The sequence below is a fragment of the Rosa chinensis genome, chromosome 6, assembly GCF_002994745.2.
Source record: "Rosa chinensis cultivar Old Blush chromosome 6, RchiOBHm-V2, whole genome shotgun sequence".
In the NCBI taxonomy this organism is placed as follows: domain Eukaryota; kingdom Viridiplantae; phylum Streptophyta; class Magnoliopsida; order Rosales; family Rosaceae; genus Rosa; species Rosa chinensis.
In genome coordinates this window covers 41,566,268-41,585,766 of record NC_037093.1, presented here as the reverse complement: position 1 = coordinate 41,585,766, position 19,499 = coordinate 41,566,268, and the positions used below count along the sequence as shown (strand labels likewise).

Below are 19,499 nucleotides of genomic sequence, written 5' to 3'. Positions count from 1 at the left end.
TAACCAGCAACATCTTATGCCTTGAAATGCTCAATAATATCACCATCAAATGCAACATAAAAGAGTTTCTTCTGGTAAACCAACGTGCAGTATGTAAAATTTCTTGAGTACTTGGAAGTGTAAAACGTGTACATTATTAAGATTCCAAATTTATATCTGATAAAAGACTCGGGTTTAGGAACCCATTCCAGTGAAAAAAAAAACAACAGCAATAAGTAAAAGGATTTGCCACTGAAGCTGATGTCTTTTTCAACGTGATTAAGGTACAAAAGCAAACTATGCCTTAAAGGACCAAAATCAATAGCGAATGCACAGCTAAACCTTGAAACAAATTTTCCTACATTGTTCTTTAGAAATGCTTATATAGAATCTAGCTTCTCTACTTTGTGCAAACTTCAGGATTCCACTTGATGATGTCATGACGTCCATAGAAGGAACTTCCCCTGATACGCACAAGAAAAATTCCAAGTCATTCATTTGCTATCTCTTTATTTCAAACCAAACGTGGGACAGTAGTAAATGGCAAGCAAGAAAGACGACAAAGGTTTTCTGCAAGCCTTGCAAGGTTGAAGTGATCAAAGGCTTATGGGAGGGGCATTAGCTTATCTTACATGAACTTTCAGTTTTTAAACATGCTGAAATTTCACTGTGGGAATGCATCTCCTTCAATTTCATACAGTACAATCATGTGGATGTGGAACTTTGATTTCATTCGGCTGACTAAGAATTCCTAATGTTAAGTGACAAAGAATTTGAAGAAGAACGAATGCTTACTTCTATAAAACACTATTTCTGACATGTCCTCTCTACACCCATACTTACATTAACTTTTCCCATTCAATTTATTTTCAATAATCCCCACCAAGGATATTCAAATCAACTAGAGCCCAGAATCTGAAATCAGCACTAGCTGGAACAAAAGAACTTTTGTCTTAGGAAAAAAAAATATAATAATTTGGTCTGTCTTGTTGTGTTCTTTGTGCACACAAGAACTTAAAATTCAACTCAGACCAGACAGCATCTTTCAACACCAAATGGGGCTTGATACTTCATTTTAATTCAAAACACATCGAAAACTTGGTTCTTAATACTCCATTTTAATTCAAAACACATTGAAAACTTGGTTCTTAGAAAAATAGGTCTGCCTAAATTTAATTGATAATGGATTAACCATTCCAGAATGCAACTAATAAGTCGATCCCAAATGTTCCCTTCCTTCATAAATCAAGAATCCACAATCAAAATCCAGCCAATAAATCCAAAAAAAAATAGAAACCATCCCAACCAATCGCCATGGGTACAAAAATGTATTACTTTCATTTCTATTCGACCAGACATTATAGAAACCAAGAGAAAATATATATATAACGTCATAAAAACCCAAGAAGAAAAAAAAAAAGTACCAATTCATACACCGGTCTTGATAAGCCTCCTCCTGGCCAAAAACTTGGCCAAAGGAGGCGTGACCGCCAGCGTAATCGGAACCCGAATCGGAAACAGAGCCTTGTTGCAGAGAAAAGCCAATGCCAGAGCACCGCCGCTGGTGGCTGCGAGCTCCGCCGTCCGATTCCTCTTCCTCTCTTCAACCACAGCCGTCGACGGCCCATTTTCGGAGGTGGGTTTCTCTTCATGAGATTTTTTAAGAGGGTTTAGATTGGGAAGCTTGTCGATCAGGGACTCCACATCGACGTTGTTCTTGATGGCGACATAGAGTCCGGCGATTGAGGCGGCGGAGACGGAGCAGTGGACGCCCAGCGCGACCTTGCCGTACTTCTTCAGAAGCTCGCGGAATCGACCACCGGCCATTGATGCAAGAGGAAGGAAGGAATGAAGAAGGAGCCTTGGTGGTTTTTGGGGTTTTTGAGAGTGAGAGAGGGGCTAGGGTTTTTGTCCTCTGCACAAAATGGGGTAACTTTTGTTTTTATGATTGAGCCTGCCTTTTGGACAAGAAATGTGGGACCAAAGTAAAAGAGTGGGGAGTTACTATTTACTTTACTTGGAGCTGGAGTCATAGGACTGAGTCGGTAATTGGAGATTTTAGAGGGCTAATTCATGTCCAAAAGTCTAGGTTGCTATTTCTGAGCGAGTAGATGAGAGACTCAAAATTAGAAGTTTCTTTAGGGTGCGTTTTGGGTTTTGTAAGGGGTGGGTTTAGCTCCTCAACTTAATTATAAGCAATGGACTTGTTGGTGTTTGGTAAATGCAGACCAGCCTGCTTTTTTAGGGAGTAAGGACTCCTTTGGAAAGGTAAAAGCCACTGCAAGCCTCCTTTTAGAAGTAGAAGCGACACGTTACACTGTAGCGCTGGTTACTGTAGTTTAATGAAATACCAACTCATACTCTTTTTTTCTTAAAGAAATTACACACAGCCTTCTTCTACATGAAAATTCTACTGAGAATCTAAGCAATGGGGGGTGGGGCTAGGTTTAGCTCCTCAACTTATTTATAAGCAATGGACTTTAGTGTTGGTAAATTGCAAATCAACCTGCTTTCTTAGGAAGTAAGGACTTTTTCTTTGGAAAAGCAAAAGCCACTGCAGGCTTCCTATTAGAAGCAGAAGTAGCGTGTTACACTATGGCGCTTATTACTGTAGCTTAATGAATCTTTCAAAATACCAACTCCTAATCTCATTTTCTTGAAGAAATTACACACAACCCTCTTCTTCATGGAAATCCTATTGAGAATAGACGCCACTCTTCTCTTCACACACTCTTCCTTCTCTCTCAATATCGGAATCATAAGCATAACCAACTCTGGTCACCTGACGACATGACCTGACCATACGCTCCATCACCAGTGGTTTGCTGTCACTTAGCTGCTTTGTTTATCAGTCATTTATTCTCAAAAATAAGTAAAAATTAACTTTTCTTAAAAACACAACCATACCATACAGGCCCTTAGATCCACACTTGACAAGTTCAACTCCTCTATTTGCTTTATGTTTTGATGATCCGAATCGTTCAAAGGTAAATTACATTTGAAAGACTATCGTTTCTAAAAATTAATTTAATTGAAAGTCGTTTGATTATCTAATTATATCAAACAAATAAATAGTTTTAAGATGATTAGGATCTACGGTCTTATTTGATGTAATTGGATGATTAGACAATATTTGAATTGATAGATCTTTTATGTTATGTTAGGCCAAACATATGCTTTAGGACTTAGGCACCGGTTGCCAAACCGGGTGGGCTAGTCCTAACTCCTGACTTAAAAGACAAAACATCATCAAATGTGGTTTGGTGTATTATACTCAGATTTGGTACTTATGATCCAAATCAGCAACCAAGATTGTTTACAAACCTAAGGTGAATTGGTACAAATTACTCAGATTGTTAAAATCCAAATCAACAACCATAACAACAACTTCTAGTTCAGAATATAAATTTAAACTTAATAATGACAGCCCTAATATGAACTCATGCATGAAGTTAAAGCTACAAATCAACACACCATGGTATGTTGTTAACTTGTTATATCCGAATGAGAGAAAAGAGTCTCATGCAGTTTATAAGAGACAGTAACTGTTAATTTAAACAACATTATATGTCCTAGCTTTCAAATTGTGCACAACCTTGAACCAAAGTAAAACAGTAAATAAATAAACTACTGATCCAAAGTGCTGTTTTTTAAAAAAAAAAATTTTATATAATTTTAATGTGAGAAAGACTGATACTTTATGCTTCAGTAGGAAGATGGTGCAAGTGGAAGGGACTGAAATGGTGGTTGTGGAGGTTTTGGTGATGGGGATGATGGTGGTGGTTGTTATCCAAGCCAATCCCAATCTCTGATGCTTTCGCCATTTCCTCACTACGCCATTTTAAGGGGTTCCTTGTTAGCTCTAGCAACGAGTCTCTCACTTCATCAGCTTCAACTAGTTCACTATCCTTCTTCTGTTACCCAGAAGGAAAAAAAAAACATAGGAATCATGGTTACTCATTAAAGCTTCAAAAAAAAAAAAAGTTTTGTAGCATTCTTCTTTTGCTTGAGGTTGAAGCAACTAACCTCTACGATGAAGACATTAGAGACGAGGCATCTGAAGCTAGTTACATTGGCATTAGTAACTTCCAGGCTCAGAGAGCTCAATGCCTCCATCAATCTCACAAATCCACCAGGCTTGTGCTCACAGAATACTTTCACAAAGAACTGATTCCCATCTATTTGAGCTACTTCCACTTGGGGCTACACAATTTGTTCCATTTCTTAAATTAATTACCTAATATAAACCCAAGAAACAAAAAGGAAAGACAATTAAGTATTAAGAAATAAGAACTCAAGATTCATACCTCCATCTGCTGTGTCTTGTGATCGTGGATAACTTCTGAATCGGGGCTTTGTTTTGAGACACTACCGTCTCCTGATGTTCCCAAATGAAACCCATTTGGAGCTTTATGATCATTTTGCTCAGTTTTAAGGTCAACCCCACTTTGAATCTGATCAATCTCTGATTGTAAACTGTTATGTTGGAAAGTGACGCCACAGTTCTTATTAGCAGCACCTTCATGAACATGGCGAACTTCTTCGTGATCATGATCATCATCAAGCTCATCTTGAAGTTTTTTAGCTTGGTTCTGCAACTCCATCACATACTCTATTGCATCCCCAAGAATAGAAGATCTATCCAACTGAGAGGAAAATGAGTTTGGCATTAGATGTATCAAATCTATTTATAATTTTCAATATTGAGGAAGAGAAATTCGAGCTTGGATCTCGAATGTAGGGATAAAGGCTCTTAAGCACATGAGCAGCAGAACCTTAACAAATATGTAACATTTATATATATAGCAAGAAAGAGACTAATTAAGATGATACTTACCTTGGAAATATTGGGAACTAAAGACCTAAGTTCATAGAGCCTGTCATTAAGCTTCTTCCTTCTCTTTCTCTCTGCAACAAGGTTTTTGGCCTGCCCTTTTCCGTTCCTCCTCCGATATTTTGCATCATCCTCAGCATCAATCTGATCATGATCACTGCAATCTGAGTTCAAATCTGTAGCATGTCCCCCATCATCATTTATAATATTTGAGTCCTTATCATTATTGCCGGCATCCTGCTCCAGCTCATGATCCATGCCTGGTTCTAATGACTGATCCATATATTGCATATGCATATGGTGTGTGGCTTGTGTCTCACTCATCATCATGGACCTTTGCATTGCCTCCGTTGCTTGATCAAACCCAGTTTTTTTCGAACAATTAGTAAATGGGTGCTCCATTTGCTTATCAGAAAGAAATGGTGCATGTGATGAATCTTCAAAAGAATTGACATTATAACTAATGTTCTTCATCCTGCTTCCCAAGTTGTGACTAAACTGCTGCAAGAAGTTCATGGCAGAATTATCGCCAGAGCAGAAAACATGATTGCTGGGATCCATTTGTTCGTGGTCTAAAAGTACTGGCTTTGATTGGATTTCATCATGAATCATTGTGTCCAAGTTTACCCCAAAGCTTGTACCAATATGATCCTGTTCTATTGAGATGTTGTATTGCTCTGTGATGAAATCGATAACATTCTGGTCTTCAAGTACCTGTCACAGGTAATAGAACGATAACTATATAGTGTTCCAAGTTCTCAATGCCATAGTTCATTAATTCTACCATGTTATAAGATTACTTTTTCTTTACAAAGAACAAAATGATGTAATTTATTTCTGATATATTAAATGTGCCATTGCATAGCTTTTGTGCATCTTTAGTTCGTATCAAACTAATACGAGTCACAAAAACTGGAAATATTACTTGTTTGGCAACAAGAAGCTCAATTAGTCCTCCTGGTATTGGCATCAAAACCCTGGTCCCAACAGTTTCCTGCAAGTGTCAAAACAAAACCTATGAGCTTGAATCATCAATATGAACTCAAAGGACTTCTCCTTGTTTCGAACATAGTAGAAAACTAGAAACTGATAGGGGCCAAGTAGTACTTACTTCTACATTAGTAATCGAATATGTACTACTGTCAGAGAAGTTTAACCAACTGGGTTGGTTTGACATTAAAGTCTCTGCATAAATCCTGTTTATGATCATGACATCATGGTTAGTTAACTAATTCAAGTTATGAAAGAAAACGATACATGACATGTGATATTGCTAAATTTTCAATCCAAATCACACATGTATACAAGATTCAACTTCATCATTAGTCTAGATCAACACTGATAGCATAACATGCCACACTATCTCAAAAGACTAGGAAAGGAAGCTCCATGATTGAGGGGAACAAGGATAAACAAAAATAAGTAGGACATACCCGGAATCTAGGGGAACTGAAGAAGACATTTTGGAAAGAAAATCACAAGATCTGGTTCTTGGATGTTGTAACAAGGTATCCCTACAAGGAAGGACTGCAGAAACTACTGGAAAAAGAAGATGGTCTTCATATCCAACATCTTGAGTAATTTCAGTCCCCGAACAGCAACAATCCATCCACTCAACAAACCTGAAGTAACCCCCAAAATAGGTCACACACATAGATATAGATTGATACATAGGATTAGAAAGAAATTAACCGAGAAATTAATTCGTATATATAGTTACATCAGTTTCTTAACCTTTGGTCTTCACTAAGTTTCCAGACAACACAAAAATCCCATCCTTTCAAACCCACAAGGGGTCTAAGCCTCGGTATGAGATTTGACATGATGATATTGTTCATGACACCTACAACAAAATGTGCTTTAATTTTAAACTCCAACAGAATCTTAGTGTATCAGTTGGGGGTAGTACAATTGATAGAGACCTAGCTTGCAGCTGATGATATGAGTAGTTTGTCTTGCTCTCGAGATTTTGGGCAGTACTGAACAACTTAGTAAGAAAAACAAGACGAGGATGGAAGAAGCAACAAAAGCACAACAGAAAAAACAAAGGTAGAGATCCATACAAAACTTCAGCCGAAAGCAATAGTTAACTGCACCATTCTATATCAGCAAAACTGCGAAGACAACAAAATTGTTCAGATAATCACAAAATGTTTCTTTTTATGTTTTGCATATATAGCTTGGTACTTTGGTAGGTGAGCTGCAGTTCATGCATGAGTATAAGAGAGATCCTTAATTAACTTTCTTTTTCTTTTGGATTTAAGGATATAAATGTGAGTTTTGGTAATTATTATAGGGAGGAGCATATTGCATGAGCTAATACAAAGCGTGAAAAGGGCTAACTACTTCGCTAAAGTTTTTCATTCGTTTTGGTTTGGTATATGTATTTGCTCATGTTTCAACTACTCTCTAAACCAAAAACAGAAACCTTACATCACCTATTCATATGCAATTAGTGAAGGAAAACAAGAGGGCTCTGATGTCTCCAATTTAGAAGAAAAAAAGGCTAACATTGTGTGCATCAAACTAAAATGAAATTGAGCATGAAGATGAGATTCACCTTACGTCCTGAATCTTATGTGATTCACTACAAGAAAAGTGGCTAGGAGTCACACGCTAATTAGTTAGGGAGCAAGGTCTCGTTACACGGTTACACACTTACACCTACTTACAAGAAAATCACAATTTGACACATGGTAACGTACATACGGAGATAGATTGATAATTTAGGAATAAAAAATGAAACACATTTTTAAAATTGTATAAGAGTGGTTTGTAAAATGAAAAGTCCTTACTTGTAATGTGTCAAACATCTGTATCGTGAGCACGTAGAGCAAGCTAGTATCGACAACTGAATGCTTACTGTTAGTATAGTGTTGGCATTCCTTCTTCACAAAACTCTACTCATTAAGAAGCCCAAGGTTGCAGCCCAAGCCCATAATTGTTTAATTACAATTGTTGTGGTTGCCTTGCTGTCAGCTTACCCATCTTAGCATGATTGCAACTTGCCTCTTCTTATCTTGCTGTCAAAGACCCACGTGAAGACGTACTTGAAGATCAGGTTGCTGGCAGCTTCCCCACTTTAGCTTGATAGAGAAATTGCAACTTAATTACTTCCTCTTCTCTTGTGTGTGGCTACCTTGCTGTCGAAAGCCAAAGGCAAAGTTTGAAGACTAGTTCAATTGGAACTTGCTACCTCATCAGTTTGCTGCTTTGCTACCGTGCTATCGTGCTTCCCCATCCTATCTCATATTGCTGTCTTGTCCAAGATCAAGCTTAAATCTTGAAGATCAAAAGAAGACCCATCTTCATCTTGGCTCCGGTAAGCTCGTGCATGGCATCTCTTTCACAAAACCATGGGTTTTTCATGGGTTCCCTTCTTGTGTCAGTGTTGATTAAGGAGTTGGAGTGTTTGGCTTATTGAATTGGTATTCCCAATTGAAATTAGGAGCATGGGTCTACATGGGCAATCTGAAATTATGGGTATGGGTTTACCTACTCCAATTGAGATTAAGGGTTCTTTGAGTGAACTCTCCCTTCTCTTCTTCCTCTATATATATGGGTTCTCTGTTCCTATTTGGGATATTGAAAATACTTTTGTGTTTCAGTCCCTTTGTCTATCAAGAGTTTATCTCTTTGGTTTTCTGTTTTTCAAAATGTCTTGTTCCATGTTGAAAACAATTTGAAAAACACAAAACCATTCATGCATATTCATCTCTTGCATCCCATGAGTTCAGTTGGGAATTGTAAGCTTCAAAGGTGAAATCTCCAAGAAGAACTTGCTGTGTTCATAGCTTGTTTCATAGCTGAGATTTCTGAGTTGTTCACTTGTGTAAACAATTAGCAAGAGTTAAGTACAAACAGTCTAGTGAGTCAGTCTAGAATGGTTGCCGAGTTCAGTGCAATCACTGTGTTGTAATCTTGTAATTTGGTTTCATAGTGAATTGGTTTTGGTCTTTCAAGAGTTAAAGGCCACGCAGATGTTTTCACTCGATAGGGTGTTTACTGCGTTAACAAAAATCTGTGTTCTTTAATGCTTTAGTTGGTTTGCTTGATTGTTCAATATATTCTGTTCAATATCAGCACTCAGGATTGATCACCCAGTTGCAATCCCTGAGAAAGTTTTGAACGAAAAAAAATTGGTTGTGAGCCTATTCACCCCCCTCTAGGCTCCTTCTAGGATCTTCAATTGGTATCAGAGCGGGTCACTAACCTGTGTTAGTGTGTTCCTCTGGACTCCTAGAATGGACCGTGATAGAGTCTCTAGTTCCATTAACTCTCCTCCATATTTTGATGGGAAAGATTATTCTCAATGGAAAGTAATGATGATGGCTTTCCTGCAATCTCAAGAGGATAAGTTGTGGAACATTATAGAGAAGGGTTGGATAGAACCAACTAAAAAGGAAACTGAAACTTCAAATCCTATTCCTAAACCAAGAGGTGAGTGGACTGTTGCTGAGCAATTTGATCACAAATGTGATACTAAAGCTCGCTATAGCCTTTTCGCTGCCTTGTCGGATAAGGAAAGAAAAAGAATTACAAATTGTCCAACTGCTAAAGCTTCTTGGGAATTACTTCAAACCACTCATGAGGGTAACAAAAAGGTGAAGGCACAAAAACTTCAAAGCCTTGTGCTTGAATTTGAAGAAATGACTATGAGAGAGGATGAATCTGTTGATGACTTCCATAGTCGCCTCATCAATATTACCAATCAATGTCATGGGTTGGGTGATCCTATTTTAGAGCATAGAATTGTGAAAAAGTTTCTTCGAGCTCTTCCTCCTAGTTTTGAGGCTAAGCAAATTGCCATTGAGGAAGCTCAAGATCTTGATTCATACTCATTAGATGAGCTTGTAGGAAATTTGAAAACCTTTGAGTCAAAAAGGAGAAAGGGTAAGAAAGAAAAATCAATTGCTTTAAGCACTTTGAAAAAAGAAGAAGACCCTTCTGATTTTAATCTAGATGAATTTGCTCTTCTCACAAAACAGTTCAAAAAATTTCTTAAATCTGGAAGGCCATTCTCTTCTAAAAATTTTTCTGGTTCCACTTCTTCCAAAAGAAATCAAATCGATGATGCTTCTAATGACAAATACTCAAAGTCTTCCAAGCCTTTTCAAAAGAAGTTTTTCAGTGAAAAACCAAAATGTTTTGAGTGTCAAGGATATGGTCATCTTGCTGCTGATTGTGCAAACAAGAAATATAAGTCTCAATCAAATAGAGCTTTTAAAACCTCTTGGAGTGATATTGAATCTGAAACTCAGTCCGACCATGAAGAGGAAAATGTTGCTCTTGTTGGTACCACCCAAAATGAGTCCTCAGATGAATCTAATGATGATGAGCACTCTGAGGAGGTAGCCTCTAACAAGTTCCAGCAACTGTACAAGGCCTCAAAAATAATGATTGGAAAGACTGAGGAATTGAAGGATCAACTTGCTGTTTGTGAAAAAGAAAAATCTGGGATAGCTGAGAAGTTGCAATCCTGCAAGAAGAAGTGGGAAATTGAAAGAAATGCATTGGTAAGTCAAGTGGAGACTCTGCAAGAGAACTTGAATGCTCAAATCAGGTTAGTCAATTCTTTAACTTCTGAAAAAATCTCTCTTGAAAAATCCTTACATGATTCTCAAGAAAAGTTTTCAAAATTTTCAATTGGATCTGATAAAGTTTCCAAAATGATTGGAATGGGCAAAGTTGATAGGGACAAAAAGGGTCTTGGTTTTCATTCTGGAGAAAGCTCCTCTAAAAAGCCAACTATTTTTGTGAAAAGTAGGTTGCTGCCTAAAGAAAATGTCCCTAAGTCATCCAAAAAATTCATTCCTATTTGTCACCATTGTGGTATTACTGGACACATTAGACCAAGGTGTCATAAACTCAGAAATAGTCCTCAAAAGTCTACAAGGTCTCATGAAAACTCTCTGCTTCTTTCTTTACAGTCAACTCTGGAAAAATCTTTGAAAGAATTTGGTAGGATTGCTAAACTTGTTGCAATCCCGAGAAAAGAAAATGTTGTTTGGGCAAAGAAAAATAAGTCATTTCATCCACTTGCTTCTACTGATTTTAAACCCTTTGACATTTGTGGAACTGATTCTGAACCTTCTGAAATGTGTCTTCTATCCTCTTTATGTTTCTCACATGTTGAAGAAAATGACTCCATTGCTACTTGTTTGGTTGCTCTTACGGCTCTATCATCTAGAAAAGCTGATACTTGGTATTTGGATAGTGGGTGCTCTAGGCACATGACAGGTGATAAAAACTGGTTCTCATCCTTCTATGATGAGGCTATCAGTGGTTCTGTCACTTTTGGTGATGGAAAGAAAGCAAAGGTTGTGGGAAAAGGGATTGTAACTGCTCCTGGTATCCCAAATTTAAAAAATGTGTTGTATGTTGAAGGGCTCCAAGCTAATCTTATTAGTGTAAGTCAATTGAGTGATGACTTTGAAGAGGTTAGATTCAATAAGCTGAGATGTCTTGTTCTTGATGGTAAGGGTAAGAGTGTTATGGGTGGACTACGGTCCAAAGATCATTGTTATTGTGTTAATGCTAATGATTCTGTTTCTTCTCAGATTTGTCTTAGTTCCTCCTCGACTGATGATACTCTCAATCTTTGGCATAGACGGCTCTGCCATGTGAACTACCAAGACTTGGTGAAGCTCTCCACCAAAGAAGGGGTAAGAGGTTTGCCCAAATTGAGTGGGAAACCAACCGGTATGTGTGAGGGTTGCAAGCTTGGTAAGCAAACTCGTTCCTCACATAGGATCATTAATTCTATGTCTACTTCACAACCTTTGGATTTAATGCATATGGATCTGGTTGGACTTGTTCAAACCAAAAGCTTAGGTGGTAAGAAGTACATGCTTGTTCTAGTCGATGATTTTTCTAGGTTCACTTGGGTGAAATTCTTGTGTGAAAAATCTGATGCTTTTGACAACTTTCAAAACTTGTGCAAAATGATTTCAAATGAGCAATACTCTTCAAATAAATGCATTGTAAGACTTAGAACTAATCATGGAACTGAATTTGAAAATGCTTCATTTGATGAGTTTTGTAATGATATGGGAATTAAGCATGAGTTCTCGGCTCCCATAACTCCGCAACAAAATGGTGTTGTGGAAAGGAAAAACAGGGTTTTAATTGAAATGGGAAGAGTTATGCTAAACTCTGCTGGTCTTGCTCATACTTTTTGGGCAGAAGCGATTAGCAATGCTTGCTATACCATCAATAGGGTCATCTTTAGATCGGGAACTGAAAAAACTCCTTATGAGATTTTGAAAGGAAAGAAACCAAATGTGAGCCATTTGAGAGTGTTTGGCAGCCCTTGTTACATCTATAGGGATAGAGAATATCTTGCCAAATTTGATGCTAAAAGTGACAAAGGAGTCTTTCTTGGTTATTCATTGAATAGTAGAGCTTATAGGGTTTATAACAAGAGAACTTGTTCTGTGATGGAAACCATTAATGTCTCTATTGATGACTCAATTGTGCTCTCACATACTCCTTGTATAAGTTTTGATCAGGTACTTTTCGAGAGAGAAAATGATGATGATGCTGCTGCTGAAGGCCAAGAAGATGAGGAAGTTTCAGAGGGGATTGATGATACCTCTACAATCCAGCCTGTTTACAGAACTGGACAGCAGCAAGTGCACAAGGATCATTCCTCTTCTGACATCATTGGTGATTTGAATGATGGTTTAAAAACAAGAAGACAAGCAAGAAGGGCTGTAAGCAATCTCTCTATTCTTTCATGCTTCATTGCAAAGCATCAAGAAGATATTAGCATCATTACATTTTATGGTTTTGTTTCTGTTATAGAACCTAAAAATGCTAAAGAGGCTTTGTGTGATGTTAATTGGATAAATGCCATGCAAGATGAATTGAGTCAATTTGCTAGAAATGATGTGTGGTATTTGGTTCCTAGACCGGACTCTTCAAATGTCATTGGAACAAAATGGATTTTCAAAAACAAATCTGATGAAAAGGGTCAGATTACCCGCAACAAAGCAAGGCTTGTTGCTCAAGGGTATTCTCAAGTTGAAGGTCTTGATTTTGATGAAACCTTTGCCCCCGTTGCAAGGCTTGAATCTGTTCGTCTTCTCTTTGCTATTGCATGTCATTTGAGGTTTACTCTTTATCAAATGGATGTGAAAAGTGCGTTTTTAAATGGTGTTCTTCAAGAAGAAGTGTATGTTGAACAACCTGCAGGATTCATAGATCCTATCCATCCCGACCATGTGTATAGACTTAAGAAAGCTCTCTATGGGCTGAAACAAGCCCCTAGAGCTTGGTATGAGAGACTTTCCTCTCATCTTTTGGATAAAGGCTATGTTAGAGGTTCAATTGACAAAACTTTGTTTGTAAAAAGAACTTCTCATCATTTAATTCTTGCTCAAGTCTATGTGGATGACATTGTTTTTGGTTCAACTTCAGATTCATTGATTGAAGAATTCACTAATATCATGAAAAATGAGTTTGAAATGAGTTTGTGTGGCAAATTGAATTATTTTCTTGGTCTGCAAGTCCAACAAAGGAGTGATGGTCTCTACATCTCTCAAACCAAATATGCCAATGACCTTGTGAAAAAGTTTGGTTTGGATGCTGCTACTGCTGTCCGAAATCCCATGGGAACTAGTTCAAAACTTGATGTGGATTTGACTGGAATAAGTGTTGATCAAACCTTGTATAGAAGCATGATAGGAAGCTTGTTGTACCTTACTGCTAGTAGACCCGATATTTCTTTTAGTGTTGGTGTTTGTGCTAGATATCAAGCTAATCCTAAGGAATCACATCTAAAGGCTGTTAAACGCATCATTAGATATGTTTCTGGAACTTCTAACTATGGGGTGGTGTACACCTTTGATTCCAATGTTGAGATTGCAGGTTATACTGACTCAGATTGGGCAGGAAATGTGGATGATCGAAGAAGCACCTCGGGTGGATGTTTCTTTGTGGGAAACAATCTTGTTTCATGGCATAGCAAGAAGCAAAACTGTGTGTCTCTCTCAGCTGCCGAAGCCGAGTACATTGCAGCTGGTAGTTGTTGCACCCAAATGTTATGGATGAAACAAATGTTGAACGACTATGGTTTCCCTCAAGGTAAGTTGTCAATCTTTTGTGACAACACTAGTTCCATTAACATCTCTAAGAATCCTGTTCAGCACTCACGCACAAAGCATATTGATATTCGATATCATTTCATTCGTGATCTTGTTGATGCAAATATCCTTGAGTTGGAATTCATTCCCACTGAAAATCAATTGGCTGATTTGTTTACAAAACCCTTAGACAACCTTCGTTTTGAGTCTCTTAGGAAGTCTATTGGTGTATGTCCTACTGCCTGAATATTCTCACTCATATACGCAAGTTGTGTGTTGTATATTTTGTGTGCTGCATTTAATATAGGTTGTGAAAAATAAGTGTTTAATTTCCTTTGGGGATTGCATGCATTGTTTCAATCCTGGAAAATACTGATCATGTCTTGATCTAAGATCAGAGGATAGTTTGTTCATCATTTCTTCTTCCTTGGTCACTCAAGGTTCTCAAGACTCTTTGCATCAGCTTTCTATTGTTCACTGCTCATTTTTGTTTGAAAAGTCTATTATCTTAAACTCTTGCACCAAAATCTCTTGTGGGGTTTTATTTTGTGCTCAGTTTTTATGATGGTTTGAGATGAGTAGTTTATGCTTCTTCATGAAAATGTTTAGAGAAGCTTGGCCAGGCTATTCCCAAAGTAAACGGGCCTCGGTCGTGGTGAACGATATGAGGATTGGGAAGAAAAGGGAATGGTTTGGTCACCCCGGTGGTATTTTCTTGTTTGACATCCTCTTTTTGACTCGAGTTGATATGTCCTTAGGAGTGTCCTTGTTACACTTAATGCCTTAAAACCAACTGGTTTGAGAGCCATTGACATAAGACTTGTTACATGGGTCAAAAATATGGTTTACTTCGGAAAGCTCAAGCTTAACAAAGCCAATGATTATGAGCTAAATAAATAAAATAAAAAAATAAAAAAATAAAATCTGGAGTGATAAGGATCAATAAACTCAAATAGGATTTCATCTCATTCCTTTGTAATCTCTTGTGTATCAATTCTTATCCCTTGGATGTTTTAGCTCAAGTTTCTCAACTATTCAAGAATCATGAAATGCTACAAGTCATCTTTGAGCTGTGTTTACAAAAAGGAACTGTCAAATTGTCTTGAGTTTCTTTGTGGGATCTGGAGGGATTCAAATGTGCTCTGCAATCCTTTGTGGCTCTTTGCCTGACTTGTCAAGAAAAATCTAGGATTGACTATGTCCTTCATCCTTGCTTGCTTGCATTTTTAAATTCTCAATAATCCGCTGCATATATTGAGGGGGAGTATTCATTGATACATGTGGTCTTCCTTGTGCTCTTCAAAATTGAAGGTTGTTAGTTCAAAAATGTTATCCAAGTTGGCCATTTGCATTTTTCTGCAGATTTTGTACTCTTGAATGGATGTTTTCTGTTCTTGTTGATAGCATTTTCCCTTTGTCATTCCTAGACAAAAAGGGGGAGAAGTATTTGGTGGCTTTTGTGGCTGTTCCTTATTGATAATACTTCATCTCAAATGCTTGGTTACATTGTTTATCTTGTGCCCTTGCTTCACTTGGTATTGCTTGTGCAATTGTTTCAGGTTTATTTTGCAGCTGCTGTCTAAGTGTTAGGCTAGTCTTGTGTTGCAAAGTAGTGTTTTGTTTAGGAATGCCAAAGGGGGAGAATGTTAGTATAGTGTTGGCATTCCTTCTTCACAAAACTCTACTCATTAAGAAGCCCAAGGTTGCAGCCCAAGCCCATAATTGTTTAATTACAATTGTTGTGGTTGCCTTGCTGTCAGCTTCCCCATCTTAGCATGATTGCAACTTGCCTCTTCTTATCTTGCTGTCAAAGACCCACGTGAAGACGTACTTGAAGATCAGTTTGCTGGCAGCTTCCCCACTTTAGCTTGATAGAGAAATTGCAACTTAATTACTTCCTCTTCTCTTGTGTGTGGGTACCTTGCTGTCGAAAGCCAAAGGCAAAGTTTGAAGACTAGTTCAATTGGAACTTGCTACCTCATCAGTTTGCTACTTTGCTACCGTGCTATCGTGCTTCCCCATCCTATCTCATATTGCTGTCTTGTCCAAGATCAAGCTTAAATCTTGAAGATCAAAAGAAGACCCATCTTCATCTTGGCTCCGGTAAGCTCGTGCATGGCATCTCTTTCACAAAACCATGGGTTTTTCATGGGTTCCCTTCTTGTGTCAGTGTTGATTAAGGAGTTGGAGTGTTTGGCTTATTGAATTGGTATTCCCAATTGAAATTAGGAGCATGGGTCTACATGGGCAATCTGAAATTATGGGTATGGGTTTACCTACTCCAATTGAGATTAAGGGTTCTTTGAGTGAACTCTCCCTTCTCTTCTTCCTCTATATATATGGGTTCTCTGTTCCTGTCACGCCCCTGATTTTATACACAATAAATCGATATATAACCCCATAATTATATATGCGTGAAATGTTCAGCCATCAATACAAAATACTTAGAAACATCTTTCCCTTAAAACAAGTACATACTGATGCACTGAACCAATCCAAATTAATATACACTCACTCAACAGAGTTATATATTACATAAGTTTACGAATTAAATTGCCATCACAAAATAAAACGTAAATACTCCTCAGAGTTCCCTACAAAGCGGAAGTCATAACAATGGCAAAGCCAGATCAAATTTGCTTCCTACCAGTTCTGCTGCCAACTAGATACCTCAGCTTCAGCCACGATTTCCCTGACCTGCAAGATTAACCCCTACACCGTTTGAATAGTGCACCGGGTTGTCACACAACAAACCCGGTAAGCTTTTGCAAGCCCGTATGAGTAACTCAAAATAACTCACACCAATTTACGGGATAAAAGCCCGCACAACTCACGCCAATACGAGGAAAACCTTTCGACTCGAGAATAAGGAAAACATACCATGCTTCCCAAAACAATACTCTTTCCCAAAAAGGAAAACACAAAAGCCACACCGTGACAAAATCATATAAATCGTTAACATCACAATTCAAATATGATTAATTGATCCAACCTGGATAAAACACACACGCACATCAATCATACCTATCGTTAACCTAACAAATAGCATATGATTCTTAGTCCAACCTGGACAAAATACGTACCCAGGAATCATAAGTAACCTACTTAGATCCATGAGGTACCATGGCAGACATACTAGCGCTCTAGCTTATCGTAACCACTCGCCCGGCTAACTGCGTGATTCCTTATTTCTTGCCTTGGTCACTATCAGCGACCTGTCACCATCTGTGACATATGATCTTCAGACCCCATTCAATCTCGAAATCAACCATTGGTCACCATCTGCGACCGATCACCATCTGTGACATATGATCTTCAGACCCCATCTGGTCTCATATCAACCATTAGTCACCATCTGTGACATATATAATATGATTCACAAGTCCTCCCAGGACATTTAAAAGAAAGAATCCCCGAAACTCTCTTTTAAAGAAACACGTACTCATGAGCATCAGATAGCTCCCCACTAACCCCATGATGTACCAACAACAAATCAGTCCAACCTAGACACACAACACATCAACACAGATTCACCACGAAGCCACTAATACATGAATACGTATGTATATATATGTACACACATAGTCATTCACTCAGAAATGCAACCAATACATGAATACATATGTACATATATATACCCCATAATATATATATGTACACACATACTCATTCACTCAGAAATGCAACCAATACATGAATACATATGTATATATATATACCCCATAATATATATATGTACACACATACTCATTCACTCAGAAATGCCACAATACATCTATGGTAACTAGACTCATAACACAGATAAATCATTGGTTACCATCTGCAACCTATCACCGTCTGTGACTCTTGGTTTTCATACCCCGTCTGGTCTTAGAACCAACAGTTGGTCACCATCTGCGACCCATGCTTTTCAAACCCCATCTGGTCTCAAGTCAACGTTAAGTAAGTCACATCTGACCTAAAAACGTTACGACCATCTAGTTCCGGCTTTCCCCATCCCTGCTCACCATCTGTGACCCTTGGTACAAAGACCAATACATTTAAAATGAGTCACGCTTGACTCCAAAATGTAACATCAAACTCAATGCTTTTCAAACAATAGAAAACATCTTTTTCCACAATATTGTTTCTATGAAAAGTCCAATTCAACAATAATATGAACCCATCATGCATATTATTCATCACACATCATCCACAAGAATATATATATTTCACGTAAATATATATATACGTAGTCATTCGCTCAGGAATGCCTATTAATACCAACTATAGTTTGCAGTTAAATAATTAACGCCAAAACAATAATGGTAATTCCGTTCATAATGAACCTTGTGAGATTACTCACCTCGAAACTCCCGCTGCGTCTTCAATACTGAACAAGGCAGCCACACCACAAAACAACCGTCCAAGGATACCTCGTCAAGCACCTAATCACATACGGTTTCAACTTAGCAACAATCCACAAACGATTTAAGTCTGAAACCCCCGTTTTGAACTAAAATCCCCAAAGTGACGCCAATCGAGGCGAAACCACATCCGAGACCACCCAATGTCTCCGGAATACTTCTACGATCGATATGTCCAAACCACAAGTCGATCGGACGCTCGGATCCTCACGGATCGAAGCATCAAACGGTCCGAAACCGTAAAAATCACAATATAATCATACGATCTCCAAAAATTGCGTATTATATATCAAAACGCTCGTATCGACGAGTGGATGATATACAATACCAGAAACTAACCATCACATGGCCGGAAGGCCACCATAACGCCGCCACAGTCGGCGGTGCAACCACCACAACCACCACCGACCAAAACTCAAAACCACAACAATCAAGCCAACCAGAAATGTTCATCATGAAGAGTAGAGCAACTTTCATACCTGGAGCTAAGTCTGGTTCGGCCTAGATCGTCCTAGATCAAGCTTACAAGATCGGCCAATCGCAGCCGTCTGATCAAACCCCAGATTCGTTGTGCACCGCAGATTTTCAAACCTAGATCTTCCACTCCACACACAAAATCGTCCTTCAAGGCGGGCATAAGGATGATCAGAAGGAGGAGGAGATTCCAAAACCAAGAAGGATCGGCTGAGACGTCGCCGGAAAAGTGGATTTCCGGTCGGGTCCCGATTCGTCTACTGTAGCGGCTCCGATCACTACCTTCCGGTGAACCGCCGTGAAAACCAACACCACAGGGAGGAGCGCACGGAGGAGGCGAACAGATCTGGCCTCGTCTGGTGGTCCGCCGTCGCCGGAGCTCGTCGGAAAATCCGGGTCGGATCCACCGGGTCTGGGTCGGGTCAGTCGAAAATCAGGAGAGAGAACGGAGAGAAATGAGAGTTTCCGAAAATGGAAACTTACCAAATGAGAATAGTAACTTTCCCGAAAGGGAAACCCCTATATATAGTAACTTTCCAAATTTTTCAAACACTCATAACTTTCTCATACGAACTCCGATTTCCGCGTTCCACATGTCCACGAACTCGTATCGACGCGCTCTACAACTTTCGTGAAGGAAGTTTTCAGAGAATCCCAACGAATAAAAAGTCAACCTTTGGCAACCCCCCTAAAACCATATTCTTCAATTAATTATTCGCC

The 19,499-nt window shown here is 38.5% G+C and overlaps 3 protein-coding genes across 4 annotated transcripts; 1 reads left to right on the top strand and 2 right to left on the bottom strand.

Annotated features, from left to right (window-relative positions):
- Nucleotides 1-90: 90 nt before the first annotated feature.
- LOC112172463 lies at nucleotides 91-1,907 on the bottom strand. The gene is made up of 2 exons (XM_024309816.2): nucleotides 1,404-1,907; nucleotides 91-443 (listed from the first exon to the last, which is right to left on the bottom strand). Exon 1 carries the CDS (start codon nucleotides 1,804-1,806, stop codon nucleotides 1,408-1,410), a length of 399 nt encoding a protein of 132 aa, XP_024165584.1. The 5' UTR covers nucleotides 1,807-1,907; the 3' UTR covers nucleotides 91-443; nucleotides 1,404-1,407.
- A 1,735-nt stretch (nucleotides 1,908-3,642) lies between these two features.
- Nucleotides 3,643-7,031, bottom strand: LOC112171354 (transcription factor ABORTED MICROSPORES). Of its 2 annotated transcripts, none has more exons than XM_040508121.1 (9): nucleotides 6,736-7,031; nucleotides 6,548-6,656; nucleotides 6,247-6,435; nucleotides 5,925-6,009; nucleotides 5,739-5,807; nucleotides 4,817-5,527; nucleotides 4,287-4,625; nucleotides 4,006-4,182; nucleotides 3,643-3,893 (listed from the first exon to the last, which is right to left on the bottom strand). In XM_040508121.1, exons 1-9 carry the CDS (start codon nucleotides 6,872-6,874, stop codon nucleotides 3,678-3,680), a joined length of 2,034 nt encoding a protein of 677 aa, XP_040364055.1. In that variant the 5' UTR covers nucleotides 6,875-7,031; the 3' UTR covers nucleotides 3,643-3,677. The 2 variants fall into 2 exon arrangements, with proteins under 2 accessions (XP_040364055.1, XP_040364056.1); XM_040508122.1 differs by having other exon boundaries at nucleotides 6,877-7,031.
- Nucleotides 7,032-9,057: 2,026 nt separating this feature from the next.
- On the top strand, nucleotides 9,058-11,384 carry LOC121050017. The gene is made up of 2 exons (XM_040508547.1): nucleotides 9,058-11,290; nucleotides 11,374-11,384. The coding sequence occupies exons 1-2, from the start codon at nucleotides 9,058-9,060 to the stop codon at nucleotides 11,382-11,384; spliced, it is 2,244 nt and encodes a 747-aa protein (XP_040364481.1).
- Nucleotides 11,385-19,499: the final 8,115 nt, after the last annotated feature.

What these genes read in the sequence shown, in the direction of transcription:
- LOC121050017 (XM_040508547.1), top strand. Translation starts at nt 9,058, where the DNA reads ATGGACCGTGATAGAGTCTCTAGTTCCATTAACTCTCCTCCATATTTT.
- LOC112172463 (XM_024309816.2), bottom strand. Translation starts at nt 1,806, where the DNA reads ATGGCCGGTGGTCGATTCCGCGAGCTTCTGAAGAAGTACGGCAAGGTC.
- LOC112171354 (XM_040508121.1), bottom strand. Translation starts at nt 6,874, where the DNA reads ATGGATCTCTACCTTTGTTTTTTCTGTTGTGCTTTTGTTGCTTCTTCC. An exon ending in TATCATCAGCTGCAAGCTAG is followed by an intron (nt 6,657 to 6,735) that starts GTCTCTATCAAT and finishes ATTTTGTTGTAG; the next exon opens with GTGTCATGAACAATATCATC. An exon ending in AAACTTAGTGAAGACCAAAG is followed by an intron (nt 6,436 to 6,547) that starts GTTAAGAAACTG and finishes GGGTTACTTCAG; the next exon opens with GTTTGTTGAGTGGATGGATT.